Raw genomic sequence first — 15,694 nt, 5'->3', positions numbered from 1 at the left:
CTCCCCCTCGCTACTTTCAAGGATTGATGGACTGTAATCTTAAAGCTGTAAACTAAATAAACCCTTTCTCCTTTAAACTGCTTTTGTCAGGGGATTTTTAACACAGCCACAGGAAATAAAACCAAGAGAGTTGCTTTTGTTGGGTATTTTTGTCATAACAGCAAGAAGAGCAACCGAAGTAACACATCTGAGGACAGAGGTGACCACTGTGGCTTTGTGGGATATGGAAGGGAGCTGCCACTCAAGAACATCTCTTAATTTTGATTACTGCTAGGATTATTTTCAGCAAAAGCTGATTGTCCCCTACCTTTGTCCTCAGAGGAACAAGATGACAAGCACAAAAATTCATTCCTGCTCGTGGACATCCTTCATTAATTACCAGTACTGTAGGGAACATGGACTCAGGACACCACTGTAAGAATAGAAGACCCCCGGGTACATTTCATTTTCAGGTAAGCACAGATACTTTTTTAGTGTAAGCATGCCACGAGGAATATTTAGGGCATATCTTTGGCTTAAAAATAAAAAGGATTCGCTGTTTATCTGAAATTCAAAGTAACTGGGCATCCTGTATTTCATCCGGAATCTGGGCTCCGGGTGGCTGCAAGAAAAAAAAAGATGGATATTTCAGGGGCGCAAAAGGAGACAAAGGGAGGGGTTCACGGCTCCCAGAAAATACCTGACAAAATGAGCTTAAGGAAGGGAGGGTTTGTTTCGACTCACACTTTGAGAAAACATTCATCGTGGCAGAGACGCCGTGGCAGCCAGAGCCTGAGGCAGCGGCACACTCAGCGTTTGGAGGGAGGAGGCACATAGCAATGAGGGCTGGGCTCGCCCACTTTCTCCCTTTTGCTCTGTCCAGGCCTCCAGCTCCTGGGACAGTGCTGTCTACATTTAGGGGAGGATCTTCCCACCTCAATTAGACCAACATAGAAACTCCCTCGCAGGTGTGCCCAGAAGTCTGTCCTCCTAAGTGATTCAGACCCTGTCCGGTTGGCCATATTTACTGTCACAAACTGGTTTTATCTGCTTCATGATGTGGCACTGAGGATGCAGCTGGGTGGTAGAGGCCCCCTCAATATTTATGAGGCAAAAGATGGGTTGCTCTCAGGTACTCACCAGCAGGGCAGGCACAGAGTAACTTCTTCACGTATTTCATCTACACGTAACTCTTACTACAACAGCAATAGCTAAGAAGACAGTTATTAACACTTCCTATAAATTAACACAGGTTTCAAGGAGTCAAATGAATTTTCTCCATCTCACAAAACCAGAAGAGCTAGGCTTCTTATTCCAGCCCTCCTACCCAGCCCTACTACCCACCCACCTACTCCAACCCTCTGATTCTAGCCTTCCTTCTCCAGCCTCCTATTCCTAGCCTCCTAGTCCCGATAAACCCAGATACTTGGAAGGAAGGAAAGAACTTCACATAACTGAAAAAGAGAAGAAAAACTAATGTCTAAGAACAACCATTAACGATGGTAAGAAGAGCAACTTGTCATGTTTACTTCTGTTACTTATGGGCAATTATCTAAAGAAGTCTCAGCTTAACAATCAAAAGGATGTGCAATTGATGAAAAAAATTGTTCTCTATCACAAGCAGGTTATCAGTAAGCTAAAAAATAGCTGGACTGCAACATGGAGGATTGAGGTTAGCCCTCACATTAGATTTCCTAATAACTACAAGTTTAATGTATAGTAAGTGACTTGATTCAACTTCTTGCCCCTAGAAAATCTCCTAGAACATAGAAGGTACACAGTATATACTTATTGAATATCTGCCTGGAGAGATGAATAGAAGAATGGATGAGCACTCACTCTACTGTTTCAACTTAGTTTCTGTCCACGTATGTGTGCTTTTAATGTTTGAATTGCTACTTGGGTTTCCATCTTTCATCGTTATCTTTAATCCCAACTGCCCCCACCCTTGCTCAAAATGTCAAAGCCTACTTGTCTTCTGGCCCACTCCCCTGTCTGTCTGGATCCCATTTTCTTCAAGGCCTGGCTTAAACTCTTCCTGGAAGCCTCTGCTTATTAGCATCCCCTTCTCCCTGTGTTCCCACCATTGTTCAAAGTCACTATTCCACAAAATGGTGTTGATTTCATTTCCCAAGAAGTCCATTTGAATATATATATATATATATATATATATATGTCCACAAAGCACTAGTTCTTGATGTCTCACAAATACTAGAATTCATGATAAAAAATACATCTGGGAAATGTCTGGCTATGCTGAGGTAAACAACTCCCTTTGCTTTGGGTCATCATCTGTGTGAGTGTGTGTCCACACTCACAGGTGCATACAAGTACACATTATGTGTGTGTAGGCCAGAGGTTGATGCCAAGTGCCTTCCTTAGTTGAGCTCCAACTTATTATTCGAGAAAGGGTCTTTCACTGACTCTAGAACTCATCCATTAGGCTAGACTGGACCATCAGGTCCTAGGGACTTCCTGTTTTTCCCTCTCCAGCCCTGGGACTACCAGCATACATTGCCAAGCCCAGCGGTTTACATTGGTACTAATGGAGCCAATCAGATTCTAGCAACTTCACGGCAGGCACTTTACTGATCTCTCTCTCCTCCCCAGCCCAGCTGTGATTCTAACATCTCTGATACCCTAAGGTACATCTGACACTGTAACATTTCCTAGCCTCTTTGATCACTGAGACCAGAAAACATCACAAGGCTCCTACTCCTTAAAAGACAGTCTGACAAACACTGGTTGATGCTGTGTTCTGTCTCCAATGGCTGGTGGATGAGTCTCTCAGCTACTTAAAATGGTTGAAACAACCATCAATGCAAAAGGCAAAGGCATAGGGTCATCGATCTTACATTCTAGAAATTCTGCTTGCTTCCTGGTTTGTTTTCATGAAGATCCTGATGGATCTCTCGCTCAATAATACACAAAGACAGATCATTTTAAATCAAAATTTACTCTTTGTGGTCCTTGACTCTAGGTAGAGAGGCAAACTAAGAAAAGTAGCTTTGTGGTCTTAACAACAATGGGGAAAGATGGGGGGACAAGGCAGTGTTCCAGAGTAAGCAAGTCAACTTTGGGGGAATGAAGGAGACAAAATATTATGGGGAGGTAGGTTGAGCCAGAGTCAAAGCCCAACATGCAGGGTTTGAGAGATCAGTCAAGACTATTGTCAACAGGCTCCCAAAAAAGCATCTGTCTATGCTAACACCCAACTTCACACATGTGCAGAACGTAAGTGCAGTGCCAATGACTGACAGTTGTCATCAGAGTCAATAAGTTCCCTGGGGAGAGAAAATATCAGCCCACCCAGCCCTGCAGAGGTAGGTCTAGATGTTGCCACACTCTGAGAGACTGCACGATGTACTTCCTCTCAATTGTGAGTTTACACACCAGTATGGTTCTGATGCTCCTTGATAAACACAGAGTCTCCAACTAGGTTATGTGCTCATGTGACCTGGTGCCCAGCACAGGAGGCATTCGGTAAACATTCACTGAATGGATGAAAGGAAGGCCAGAATAATAAATGACTACTCCACGCTGGCCAGTGCTCAGCATCTTCTGCACAACCACTGTCTCAGTTAGGGTTTCTGTTTCTGCGAAGAGACACCAAGGCCATGGCAAGCTCTTATAAAGGGAAACATTTCATTGGGGCTGGTTTACAGTTTCAGAGGTTCAGTTCATTGTCATCACGGTGGGATATGGTGGCATGCAGGCAGACATGGTGCTGGAGAGGTAGCTGAGAGTTCTACATCTGGCAGGCAACAGGAAGTAAACTGTGACACTGGGTGCTATCTTGAACATATATGAGACCTCAAAGCCTGCCTCCACAGTGACACACTTCCCTGAACAAGGCCACACCTCCTAATAGTGACACTCCCTCTGGGGGCCATTTTCTTTCAAACCACCACACCCACCATCTTCCTTTTGTGCTTGGATGGTTAAGTTTCTAAGAGCGCATCATGAGTTCACTGGATTAGAGGATGGGCAGATGGGCACTCCTACAAGACAGGCCTGGAAGAGGGAATCTCTCGAGAGTCCGTTGACTAACTGGTGAGTGGGCTTCCCAGACTTCCTGAACAGCTCACACTCGGGAGAGCCATCAGATGGGCGAGAAATGACACTTCCCATTCACAAGATGCTTCCATCTGCCCGGGAAGGAGGCTGGCATGAAGGGATGCTATGCTTTGAGAAACAAACTGGCAGTTCTATTCAAGGAGGATGGATGCAGGCAACATGAAAGCAAACCCCTCCCCAATAATAAATTCTAGATTCACCCGCCATGGTTTTTGTTCCTAACCCTTCTTGAGTTGATTATATTTTTGGCCTTATGTTGCTGGAGTTTTCTTGTCCTTCTAAATCCCACCACTCTTCAGTCCCAAATAAACACATGGACACTATATTAATATTTAAACTGTTGGCTGATATCTAGAGCTTCTTATTGGCTATCCCTGTCTTAATTATTAACCCATTTCTATCAATCTAAGTATTTCCACATGGTCTTATCTTACTGGAGAAGGGTCCAGATCTGTTACTACTTCCTCAGCTACATGGAGTCTCTTTGCGGTCTCTCTGTCTAGCTTTCCCAAAATTCTCCTCGCCTCCTAGGCCTGCCTATCTTCCTGATTCTATTGGCCAAACTGTTTTATTCATCAACCCAAACATATATACAGAAGGACATCCCCCATCATCCTTAAATACTTCCCAGGTGGCAAACTCAGTGAGTGTATATCCATGCTGCCAAATAAAAGTGCTTCCTCCTTCCCCCACCTTGCAAATGCTGGCTGGAGTTAGAGGCACACAGTGACACAGCTGGCTTAAAGGCGACCCCCATAACACTTCAAGGAGATGGAGATAAGATGTGAAGATGTGAGGCAGGAGGTCCTTGCAGCGCTGGGGTTTGGGGACAGGTTTGAGTTTCTCTTCTGGGCAGGATATTATAGAGTCCAAACCTGTTCCCTCTGGAGTTTCTATTTTGTTTGGATATGGGTGAGTTACAATGACACAGTACGTTCCTGGCCTCATGATTCTCTCAGCTCAGCAAAGGCTTTTGGCCACTTCACATGGTTTCTGTCAGAAAACTAAATTTCAACCAGGTGCAGCTCTGCTGATTAACATTATAATAGATTGTAATTACTTAACAAGCCCATATATACCCAGAGGAACTTGGAGAGAAATGTGTTTTGCCAAGTGAAGCTTTTATTTATGTAAAATAGTGCAGACCTGCTCTGGAGTCCTTTCTGCCTTTGTGAAGCCCCTGGAAGCTGTGCAGGTACATGCTTCAGTGAGTTCCATGAAGCAGGGGCTGGTGTCTCAAATTTCATGACTTGTCACTGCCAACTTCAAGGGTTCTTTTTTGGGTGTTTTGTTTTGTTTTGTTTGTAGATAACATACGAGTAAGAATTTAAAGTTGATTTTTAAACTCTGCAAATAAGGGCAAGTGGTCTTTCTGTATTTCCTCTTACCACAGCACCTTGTACAGGCCCTGGGTACTCAGAGGGTACCCAGCTCCCACTTTTAGAAACTTCAGACTTGGTAAAAAGTCTTTGGCATAGTGTGGATTGACCTGTGGAAATACTAACACACCTTCCTGTCTGATGTCTTCAAAGACTTCCATAAAATTCTTCCTCCTCTCTTTGAACTGTACAAAGGGGTTGTTTGTACAAAGCCAGAAGCTGGTGCACCTCTCAACCCTCACCAGAGAACTTCCCTTTTGCAGGAGATGGAGATCAACAGGACCACGCTCAGACAATGTGAGGCTGTGGAGGGCTCGGCTCTCAATGGACCGGTTGCATCACACCCTCTCCCTGCAACACTCGAGGGTCATTATGGAAGAGAGGAAGGAGCAATGGTTCAGAGTCAAACGGAGTAGATGCCTCCAGTGGGACAGTGGCTATGACTATATGTATAGGACCTGTACATGACCAAGCCAGACAGATGCCTAGCTGATGAAGCCCCACCCCCTAGCTGAGGTGATTGATAGCTGCTGAAGAAGGAAAGTAGTTTTCCTGGGGGATGCAGGCACTAAGAGGTTGGCTGTACTCTAGCAGATGGTTCCATACCCATGAACATACAGCCAGCACTAAGTGGACCCAGTCAGTGAGTTTATAAACTGACCATGTGAAACTGGCAACAGAATGTGGTGTGGTGGGTAGGAGAATCATTGGGGGGAGGGGAATTAGAGACGAGTTTCATTTAAAAAAACACAGTATAGGCATGTATGAAAGTCTCCAACAATAAAAAGGGTACGAGGTATGCTCAAATGCTTGCCATTCTAGTCTCCTCAAACACATGTCAAACTCCCATGCTCCCCAGAGGTAGGAACTGCGCCACACACCCCTTCTGTCTCATCAACACCCCCATATCTACCACTGGACTGCATTCACGAATGCACTAGGCCCTGGCTGGGTTGTTGAGAGGACAGAAATGAATAAAAACGTCTGTATTTATAGAACTTTGTCTCAATGTTAGGTAAGATGAATAAGAAAAGTATGAAGTGTAAGAGGCAAAGACAAGGAAAAGAGAAGCCATGTAAAGAAGTGTATAAAGGGCTGGAGAGATGGCTCAGCCGTTAAAGGCTAGGCTCACAACCAAAAATATAAGAAGTGTATAAAATGGAAAACAGAGAGGAAACACAATCAAAGCACAATGGCATATACCTATAAAAATGTCATGATGAGAACCCAGTACTTTCGTGTGCTACCTTAAAAATTAACAAGCCTTCGAAACTAGAGAAGCAAAATGTCCGAGAAAGCCAGGCATGGTGACTGAAGCCCCAGTACTCGGGAGGTGGAAGCCAGAGAGCTGAGGGCTTGCGATTAGCTCAAGCTCCACAACAAAGCTTGGCCTCAAAACAATAATCAAATAATCAAACAAAATCACAAGTCCTGAAGGAGAGTGGCATTTTGGATAAGACCACCAGAAAAGGGTTGACTGGGAAAGTTACATTTGAATAAATGTCTGACCCAGGAGGCTCTTTGTGGAAGAAACATTTTAGAAGAATGGGAGAGAATCGGAGGGAGACTGAGTGTGTCTAAGGGGACCCGTGGGCTCTCGTGACTAGGGACTCGCACAAGGTGACGGTGAAGAGCAGTAGGCACCGAGCCAGAGAGGTCCAGAAGGCCTGGCTGGGTTGTCTTACAGGAAGGAATTGGGTTTTTTTCCCCTCCTGAGGGATTTATTTTTTGACAAAGTTCAGACAAGGGGGAACCAATTAGGGGACTGCTGAGATAATCCAGACACAACATTAGTGACTTGGGCCCATGAGAGACATGGAAAATGCTGACACTTAGGATCTATTCTTATGGCAGACATGGCAGAAGCTGCTGCTGTGGGCTAAACATGGCATGGAGGTGAAAATGAGGGGCATTGAGGACAGAACTTCCTAGCTACGGGCCTAGATGGAGAAAGGTAGAGTTGACATCACTTGAGCTGAAGAAAACGAGCTTAGGTTGAGGTAGGAATTGGGCATACGATACCATACGTACTGGTTTTTAGATGTGTTATACACACTGAAGATAAGAAAAGCCTACATATAAGTTCTGGAGTTGCACGTTCTGTATGGTCTGGAGACAGGAATCTAAAGCTAACAGCATCAAAGATGTGTTGAAATCCTCAAGCTAGATAAGGCTGGCATAGTCAAACCAAACACTAGCTCCTAAATGCTCCTATTTCTGATCATCCTCTATAAGTAATGAAACTTTGTCTCCAATGGCCGTGATTCCTAGGTCTGCCAAAGCAATATGATCACAGGTAATTAAATTGCTTTCAAAAGATGAGGGGCTATTGGCAATTGACAGCTGCTGAGGGAGAAGCAGGTTGTTGTTGTTTTAAGAGTATGGCCACTGACTGGTCCACCATGCTCCAGGGGATGCCCACACTCCTAAGCGTAAGCAGGCAGCATGGACTGCAGTTGATGAGTTTTGAAAAAACGAGAGCACTAAGTTGGATGGGTGTGGAAGAGGATGGATCTGAGAGGAGTCGACACTTAATATATAACTCCCAAAGATTTAATAAGAGAAAAATTGTTAAGTATAAGTAAATTAAATTTATTTTTAGACTACCAAGACTTTTCATAAAAACACATTTGCAGAGCAAGGAGAAAAGTATCTTTCACTGGGCCATATGTTCATCTTAAGATGTTCATCTAAATCCATGAACATTGACACATAATTCTTCAGATATTAACAAAATTGCTGAAATTCAATGTGACCAGATCTTTTGCTGCAAGTTTCATAGGACTACCTTACTTCATTCACACAATAACCCCAGGAGGAAAGAATTCTCATCTTCCTATTTTACAAACCAAGAAACAGGCATCTGGGGCTTAAGTCACAAGGCCAAAGTCATAACCCATGAGTATCTGGGAAATACAGTAAGAACTCAACCACCGGGGAGAAGAGAGTCTCAGTTATTCACTACATTGGTTAGGTGCTGGGAGAGAGAGAGAGAGACAGAGACAGAGAGACAGAGACAGAGACAGAGACACATAGAGAGACAGAGAGACACAGACACACACACACACACACACACAGGGACACACACAGAGCACAGATAATGCTTGACTGCCATGAAGCAGGGATCTGCATACGATAGCCCTAGACCAAGAAGTAATTGATAAAATGGTTAGACGATACCCTATATGCCAAGGGAAGCCATATTGAATTAGATGACAAGGATCACAGGAATAAGGAAGTTGTCTACAAAGGGATCTTAGACAATTCTAGCCATGCCACGCCCCCTTTATAAACCATTTCCACTTCATTCTGTCTTAAAAAGAAAAAAAAATGATGCTGAAATTTTTCAGAAATTCCCTAAGAAGACTGAGATATGTCCTTGTGTGATGTACAAAGACCCCATCATGAGGAGGCCTATTTAACAGGGCCATAGCCCCAGGGTCCATAGGATATCAGAATCAGAACAGTTAGCGGCTGGACCCTGGCATTGGTGCTGTAAGAACCTCCCCCAGGTGATTCTTGTTGACGAGGAAGATCCAGTCCACTAGCCTACACTTTCCGGGGCTGGGGGATTCAACATGGCAATTATTAGACATTCCTTGAGCAGATACTGAAGGCCAGGCAATGATCCAAGCACACTGTGTGTATAAACTCAATTCCCCCACAACCACCACTTCAGGCATAAGATTTTTTAGAGAGGAAGAAAACAAATTTCAGAAAGGTTAAATGGCTTGCTAAAGGTCATGCAAGAATTAGGTCAGGGGAAAGGTGGCCTTAAAACCCAAATAGTGTAGTCCCAACAAGGACTCTCTGCAGCTGTTACAGGGAGTTTCAGTCATCACTCTGACATACTCAGGAAGAAGGAACCTCTTCTCCGTCAGATTGGCCTGTGCTGTGTCTGTGCTATATCTTCCTGATCGCCAATCCAAACAGGAGGGCCTAGACTACTACCAGTGGCATCACTCCTGGGCAGTGGTCCTGAGTTACATGAGAAAGTCAGCTGGGTGTGAGCCAGAGGGGGCAAGCCAGTGGCCAGCATTCCTCCATGCCTCTGTTTCCGTTCCCACCGGGGCTCCTACCTTGACTTCCCTTGCTGATGGATCACAAAGTAAAATAAACCCTTTCCTCTCCAAGTTGGTTTTGGTCAGAGTAGCTTATCCCAGCGACAGAAAGAAGACAGACACTCTGGAGAAAGAACTGACTCCCTCTCAAAGGGTGAGAACCTCCAGACATAGTCGCTAAATTATAAATGCATTTGTGCCAGGCAGAGGCAGGCAGGTGGACCTCTGAGTTCGAGGCCTGCCTTGGCTAGAGTGAGTTCCAGGACAGCCAGGGCTACAAAGAGAAACCCTATCTCTAAAAGCACTAAATAGACCATAAAGATAGAGATAGATAGATAGATAGATAGATAGGGATGGATGGATGGATGGACTTGTGACAAGATACATCAAGGAATTGGCACAAACTAAAGATGTCTGCCAACAGAACAGATGTTCAAGAGAGAGCCCAGCTCAGTCTGTACATTTTAAGCGGGAAAACCCAGAGAGTAAAGGGACCAGCAGCTGTCACCCATAGGCTGACCTCAAAGCCTTCTCCCTAGCTTAAATCCCCTAAGCAAAAGCCACCATTTAGCCCTTATCCAACCTCTGCCTCAAACATGAATAAAGAGTATATAGTTGACACAGTTATCCTTACAGGTCTTATTTTTAAGAAATCTGGGACTAGGAGGTGACGTAGCCAGTATGGGGTTTGTTGCCCATCCCCAAGGATCCACGCAAAAGACAGGTGCTGCCTTGGAGGTCTGTGACCCCAGCACCCTGCCTAGAAGGTGGGACAGGTGGATCCCAGTGACCGGATGGTTAACCAAACCAGTGGAAACAAACTTTTAGTTTGTTTAGTGAGGAGACTTTGTCTCAAAAATAGAGGCCCGAAGAGATGGCTCAGCTCCTGAAAGTGCCTGCTGTCGAACCTGGCTATAAGTTTGGGCCCTGGAACTCACGGGGTGGAAGGAGAAACATACTCCTGCAAGTTGTCCTCTGAGCTCTGTACACACACACACACACACACACACACACACACACACACACACACACACACACACGTGCATGCTAAGTAAATAAAAACAAGTGAAGGAAAAACAGCGTGGACATCAATGGTGAACAACATTCTGATACCAACCTCTGGCCTCCACCAAATCTGAAGCCCCTCTTCCTACCACAATTGCTATTCTAGCTATAGTTCTCAAAGCAAGCAACTCAAAGGACAGACCACTAAGAAATGAAGATTCCTTGCCATTAGTTCAAACCACGCAATCAACAGCTCTGAGGGGGCAGGGCAGGAAACCTATCTTCCTGGTACCTTCCCCTAGGAACTCCTATGCACACCCAAGTCAGTCTTCATCTAGCTCATCAGAAATGCAGCTCGGATCCGTCCTTCTCATTGCCTCCTCCAACTGTGTCTACAGCAGCCCCCTCTGTCGTCACAACCTGAAATGTCTTTCTTCCCTGTCTGGAAGACAGTTCCCACAGCCTGGACTTTTCACATTCTAAAACCACACCTCCTCTAAATATTCTTCTACTCTGCAGTTCCGTCCCTGGGGTTCTACACAACAAAGTGGGGCTTGAGGAAAGATTAGCACAAAGCATCAGTTTGGGTTTTTGTTTGTTTGTTTGGGTGGGTTTTTTGTATTAAATTATCGTTCAGGTGTCAGTCAAATGAAAAGTCTTTTATTTTTTTGGTTTTTACGAGACAGGGTTTCTCTGTATTGTTTTGGTGTTTTGGAGGCTATTGGTCCAGCCCGGCCTCGAACTCACAGAGATCCGCCTGCCTCTGCCTCCCGAGTGCTGGGATTAAAGGCGTGCACCACGACCGCCCGGCCAAATGAAAAGTCTTAAATTGGGTAACATGGTTCTGTCTTGTCCTCAGCTCAGCCATGCTTATCCATCCCCATAGCCCTGAGCGTAGGAGCTCTCCATGCCTTTCTGTGGTAGTGTCCATGACTGACACATTGTATCCTCCATAGGTATGCCTTTGAATATGACCTACACTTTTACACTCGATGTACATGCCTCCTTCTAGGAGCCTTCCTGGATTTTCCCAACCCTCCTAGCACGCTCTTGTCTATGAAAGACCAAACTATTTTAGTACTACTCATTTGGAACCGAATTACTACTTAAGTGTCCTTTCCCTAGAGAAATAAATGCAAGCTCCTTGAGAGTAACCTGTGGCCTCTTTTATATCCCTGGGTTAGTTAGAAAGGTAAGCTTCCCTAGTAGAATTTGATCACACCAGTGGGCAGGCCAGCACATGGCTGGCTGAGATGTTCCACGGTAAAGAGAGGAGCCGCCGGAAGCTGTATACGCTCCTTCACATCCTGCACATCTGATTACTTCCAGCAGAGCTTTGGAGCCATACCTACGAACGAGTATGCCTCTTCATCTCCTCCAAGTAGGGAGCACAAAGTCTAAGCCCAGGAAATTCTACCTACAGCTGTGATGCGGTGGGTATACTTGGGTGACTGACACGGGGGAAGGTGGCCCTTTTGCAACTTGTCTCCGTTTCCAGGCCGGTGGACAGTGTTGCTGGGGTCCGCATAGTCATTTCAGAGAGCAGCAAGAGCATCCCTCAGTCAGAACCAGCCCCAGCACTTGATTCATTCTTTGGGCTGCTCTCTGTCTTGTTTTTAATCTGTCCAATGCCTGTCATATCCAATTCACACTTGCTACAAGGCAGAAGAGATAATGATTTTGAAAGCACTTTACGTTATCACACACAATAAAAATGTCAGGGCCACAGCATATGAATCTGCAGGGCTAATAAATAGCCTGGGAAGCCAGACAGGCTGTTCCCCACACTGGGCAAACACTGAGCAATAGGAGGCAAGGGCTCAACCTCCAACCCACCTGTGTTTACCATGTGACCTTGGGTGCCCACTTAGCTTCTCTGGAACTCGATGTCCTTGTCTGGAAATTTTACCTGTGCACTAGAAGATCTGGTCTAGGGCCAAATCCAGCATAAATGTAAGAACCTTGGAGAATGACTATCAAGCAACGAGCGCCGGTGCACACTTCCCTAGAAGAGCAGAGAGGAGAGGGTAGCATCCTGTTCTGCCCTGCATCTGGAGTAGACGCCAGTTCAGCTACCAGAGACACTCGGATGCATCCTTCAGACTGGAGCATGTGGAAACACACAGACCTGCTGCTCACCATCACTGCTCTCTGCCCACTGCTCATGCCCTCTTAGCACCTCCTGCAAGAATGCCCCACCTTCCTGCCACTGGAGACAAAGTTTTCTTCCCCTTTTTATGCAAAACCACAGATGTTTAGCACTCAGGTCTGTTTCTGAAGTTAGCTATCCCCTCCATGGCCCTTTGGGCATCATCGTGGATAACAGAAAAATGACAGCGAGCCAGAAGGAAAGGAAAGCAGAGTTCAGGGTCCTGTGGTTTGCCTGCTGTCCAAAGTGGAAGCCACACACATCTCCCGGAGCTCAGCTCATGTGGCTTACTAAGAGTTGCCCTAAAAGCCCCTTTAGTAACCATGGTTCCCGGAAGGTTCTATCACAGTCAGGAGCATTAAAAGAGCAGGGTTTCTTTTCCTCTCCATTTCCCCCTAAAACTCCCTGTCCTTGAGAAATATGTTTACAAATATTATGTAAAGTGATATGCCAAGGACATGTGCACCCTCTGACCCCTAAGATTTCATGAAGTTATCTGTGGTCTCAGTAGAAAGCGATTCCTCTGCAGCTCTTCATGAGGCAACACAGACAGCTCTCTGTGCAAACCAAAGAATCTTGAAAATATATTCATCCATAGCAACACTTGCTCCAGATAGAAACATGTAACAAACCTGAAGACAGAGCTATTTATTTCCCAATTTAACACTGTTTCTCCGAGAAGAGAGGGGGTGGGGGAAGACTGATTTCTCTAACTGTCCAAGTGCCAAGGTTGAATGCATTCAGTTTAAGGTATACTGGCAAGGCCTTTTTTTCCCCCAAATCCCTAATACTTGACAGTGTAATCAGTTAACAATGAACACAATTTCAGAAATAGTTTTTGCTCCTACAGTGTCTTGGCAATCAAAGCATGGACGCATGTCATCTTAAGATGCAAAGTTCTGACTTTCTATAACCACAGAGACCTTTTTTTAATACAGCATCCTAAACAGATGGGCAAAACTTAAGCTGGCCTAATGCTTCTGGGACTCACACCTTTTTCTTGTAGGTCAGCAGATGAGCTAACCAGTGATTTGGGAACAAGGAGGCTTCCTACCAGAGGGAATCTATAAAACTAATCACTGGGCTACCCAGGACAACGCCAGGATGCACAGGAAACCTCCAGTCTGAGCTCCACGTGCCTCTCCAAGGACGGAAAGACCCAACCACACGGCCACTCAGCGAGCCCACCATCCACTTGTAGAAGAAGGTACCAGATCCCCTCCGACAAGCTATGCACCTGCATTCTGGGGCTCTCCCAACTTGCAAGCACCCTGTACTGCCCATTTTCGGGAGGGCACATAGGGGACAGGGGATAGTGCCCACCTGCTAAATCCCATCTTTCTTATCCTAATGTGTATGCCTCTCCAGCTACGAAATAAAATGCGCCTCTTCAAGGAAATTGAGATTTATATGCACACACAACCACACACCCTTGAGCCCCACGACCAATCCCGGGTCAGCAAGTCTTTCCCTCAGACCCCGGGCTCCTGAACGTGGAGGGGCTGGACTCACCCAGTCCTCGAAGTGACGGCTCCCATTCTGCAACAGCTCCTCGAACTGAATGGTGCAGTTGGCCACGAAGTCGTCGTAGCCTATAGGAGCATCGTGAAAGACAGCCAGCTCGATCTTGCGCCCATTGCACACATCAGTGACGAACTCATCGTGCCAGGCCGGGCTATTGGTCTTCTGCTTGGTGGCTGTTTGGCCAATGCGCGAGTCATCCACGTTGAGAGCAATGTAGGGGTCCAGAAGGAAAGTCTGTGGCCGGGGTCCCACCGCATGGCGCAGCGACCAGGCTGTGGGCTTCAAGCTCACGGCCTCACAGATTTTGATCTTAAGAAGGCCATTGAACACTACCATGGTCGGGGCAGGGAACTGGAGCCGGGGTCACTCCGTCCGCCCCGAGGGCAGGAATGAAGAGCAGGCAGCAGGCACGCTGGGAGCCTGGGGGACTCCTGGGTCCCCTCTCGCCCCACCCCACTCTCTCGCTACACCTTGTGGCGCTGCGTCCTGGCGCCGGCGATTCTCAGCGAGTGCATGTATTTCCTCGCCGGATTCCTAACGGAAAACAGGGAGGGGGAGAGCTGGAGACGTCCGTTTTTGGAGCAAGTCTCTCCCCCCCACCACCACCGGCGACACCTCCACGGGAGGAGACGAGCTGTCGCCTCCGCTGCAAGCCGCGGGGGCTGACTCGCCTCCTCGCTGGTTCTCTGGGTCCGTGTGCGAAGAAGCAGGCGCCTCGCCCGGCGCTCACCTACCTTTCCGAAACATAATCCCCCGGCAATTTCGAGTCCCGAGGTGGAGGGGCGGGGGAGGCGGGACGGGGCGGGGACGAAAACCGGGGGCGCAGTTTTCAACCCGGATCCTCTTCGCCCACCCAGCGCTTGCCTCGGACGGCGCGGGGCGGAGGGTGGACTGAGGGATGTGCAGTCTATCCGGAGGGATGCATGTCGAGAGGAAATGGTCCTCCCCGGAGCCAAATTTTTTAAAAATCCACAAGCCTCACAGCCAGCCCGGCCGCCGCCACCAGGGCCAAGCAGTGGAGCGCCGCAGCCGGCTATCGCGAGGTGCCCGGCTCCCAGGATCTCACATCCGCGCGGGCTCGGGAGGTAGAGGTGGCCGCCACTCGGGCTCGGGGCGCAGGCCGGCACCCGGCGGTGCGCAGCGCGGCGGCGGGGCAGGGACTGCGACTCAGCGCGGCCCCTCCTCCCGGCCGCCGGCGCCCGCCCGCCCGCCGCGCTCCCCGCGTCCGCGCTCTCGGCTGCCGCCCGCTCGCCGGCTCGCCGCCCGCCAGACCGCTCAGCCCGCGATCTCCTTCCCTCGATCGCCGTGCGAGCGATTCACCCTCCCACTAATGCAGGAAATGCGCAAAGACGTCAGTGTGTGTGAGTGTGTGTGTGTGTGTGTGTGAGTGTGTGTGTGTGTGCACGCGCGCGCGCGCGCGCGACAGTGTTTGGGGAAATAGAAAGTTTTGCCGGTTGGGGGAGCAATACGGGAAAAGTGAGCTGAGCAGAAAACAGCAGCGAGTCGGCCAGCCCGGTCCG

The 15,694-nt window shown here is 47.4% G+C and overlaps 1 protein-coding gene across 2 annotated transcripts in view; it reads right to left on the bottom strand.

The window, feature by feature from the left end:
* Prkce (protein kinase C epsilon) overlaps nucleotides 1–15,335 on the bottom strand; it is a 507,468-nt gene extending 492,133 nt beyond the window's left edge. The window contains exons 1-2 of one of the 2 annotated variants that reach the window (XM_040737387.1): nucleotides 14,909–15,333; nucleotides 14,163–14,708 (exon numbers count right to left, since the gene is read on the bottom strand). In XM_040737387.1, the coding sequence (XP_040593321.1) occupies nucleotides 14,163–14,510 (348 nt within the window). In that variant the 5' untranslated portion in view covers nucleotides 14,511–14,708; nucleotides 14,909–15,333. Of the gene's footprint in view, nucleotides 1–14,162 lie in introns of both variants that reach the window. The other variant, XM_040737388.1, reaches the window with a different exon arrangement.
* Between the last annotated feature and the right edge of the window lie 359 nt (nucleotides 15,336–15,694).

This window comes from Mesocricetus auratus, unplaced genomic scaffold (assembly GCF_017639785.1).
Source record: "Mesocricetus auratus isolate SY011 unplaced genomic scaffold, BCM_Maur_2.0 Super-Scaffold_100676, whole genome shotgun sequence".
Lineage (NCBI taxonomy): Eukaryota > Metazoa > Chordata > Mammalia > Rodentia > Cricetidae > Mesocricetus > Mesocricetus auratus.
The sequence above is the reverse complement of the archived record's forward strand: the minus strand, read 5'-3'. Positions and strand labels throughout refer to the sequence as shown.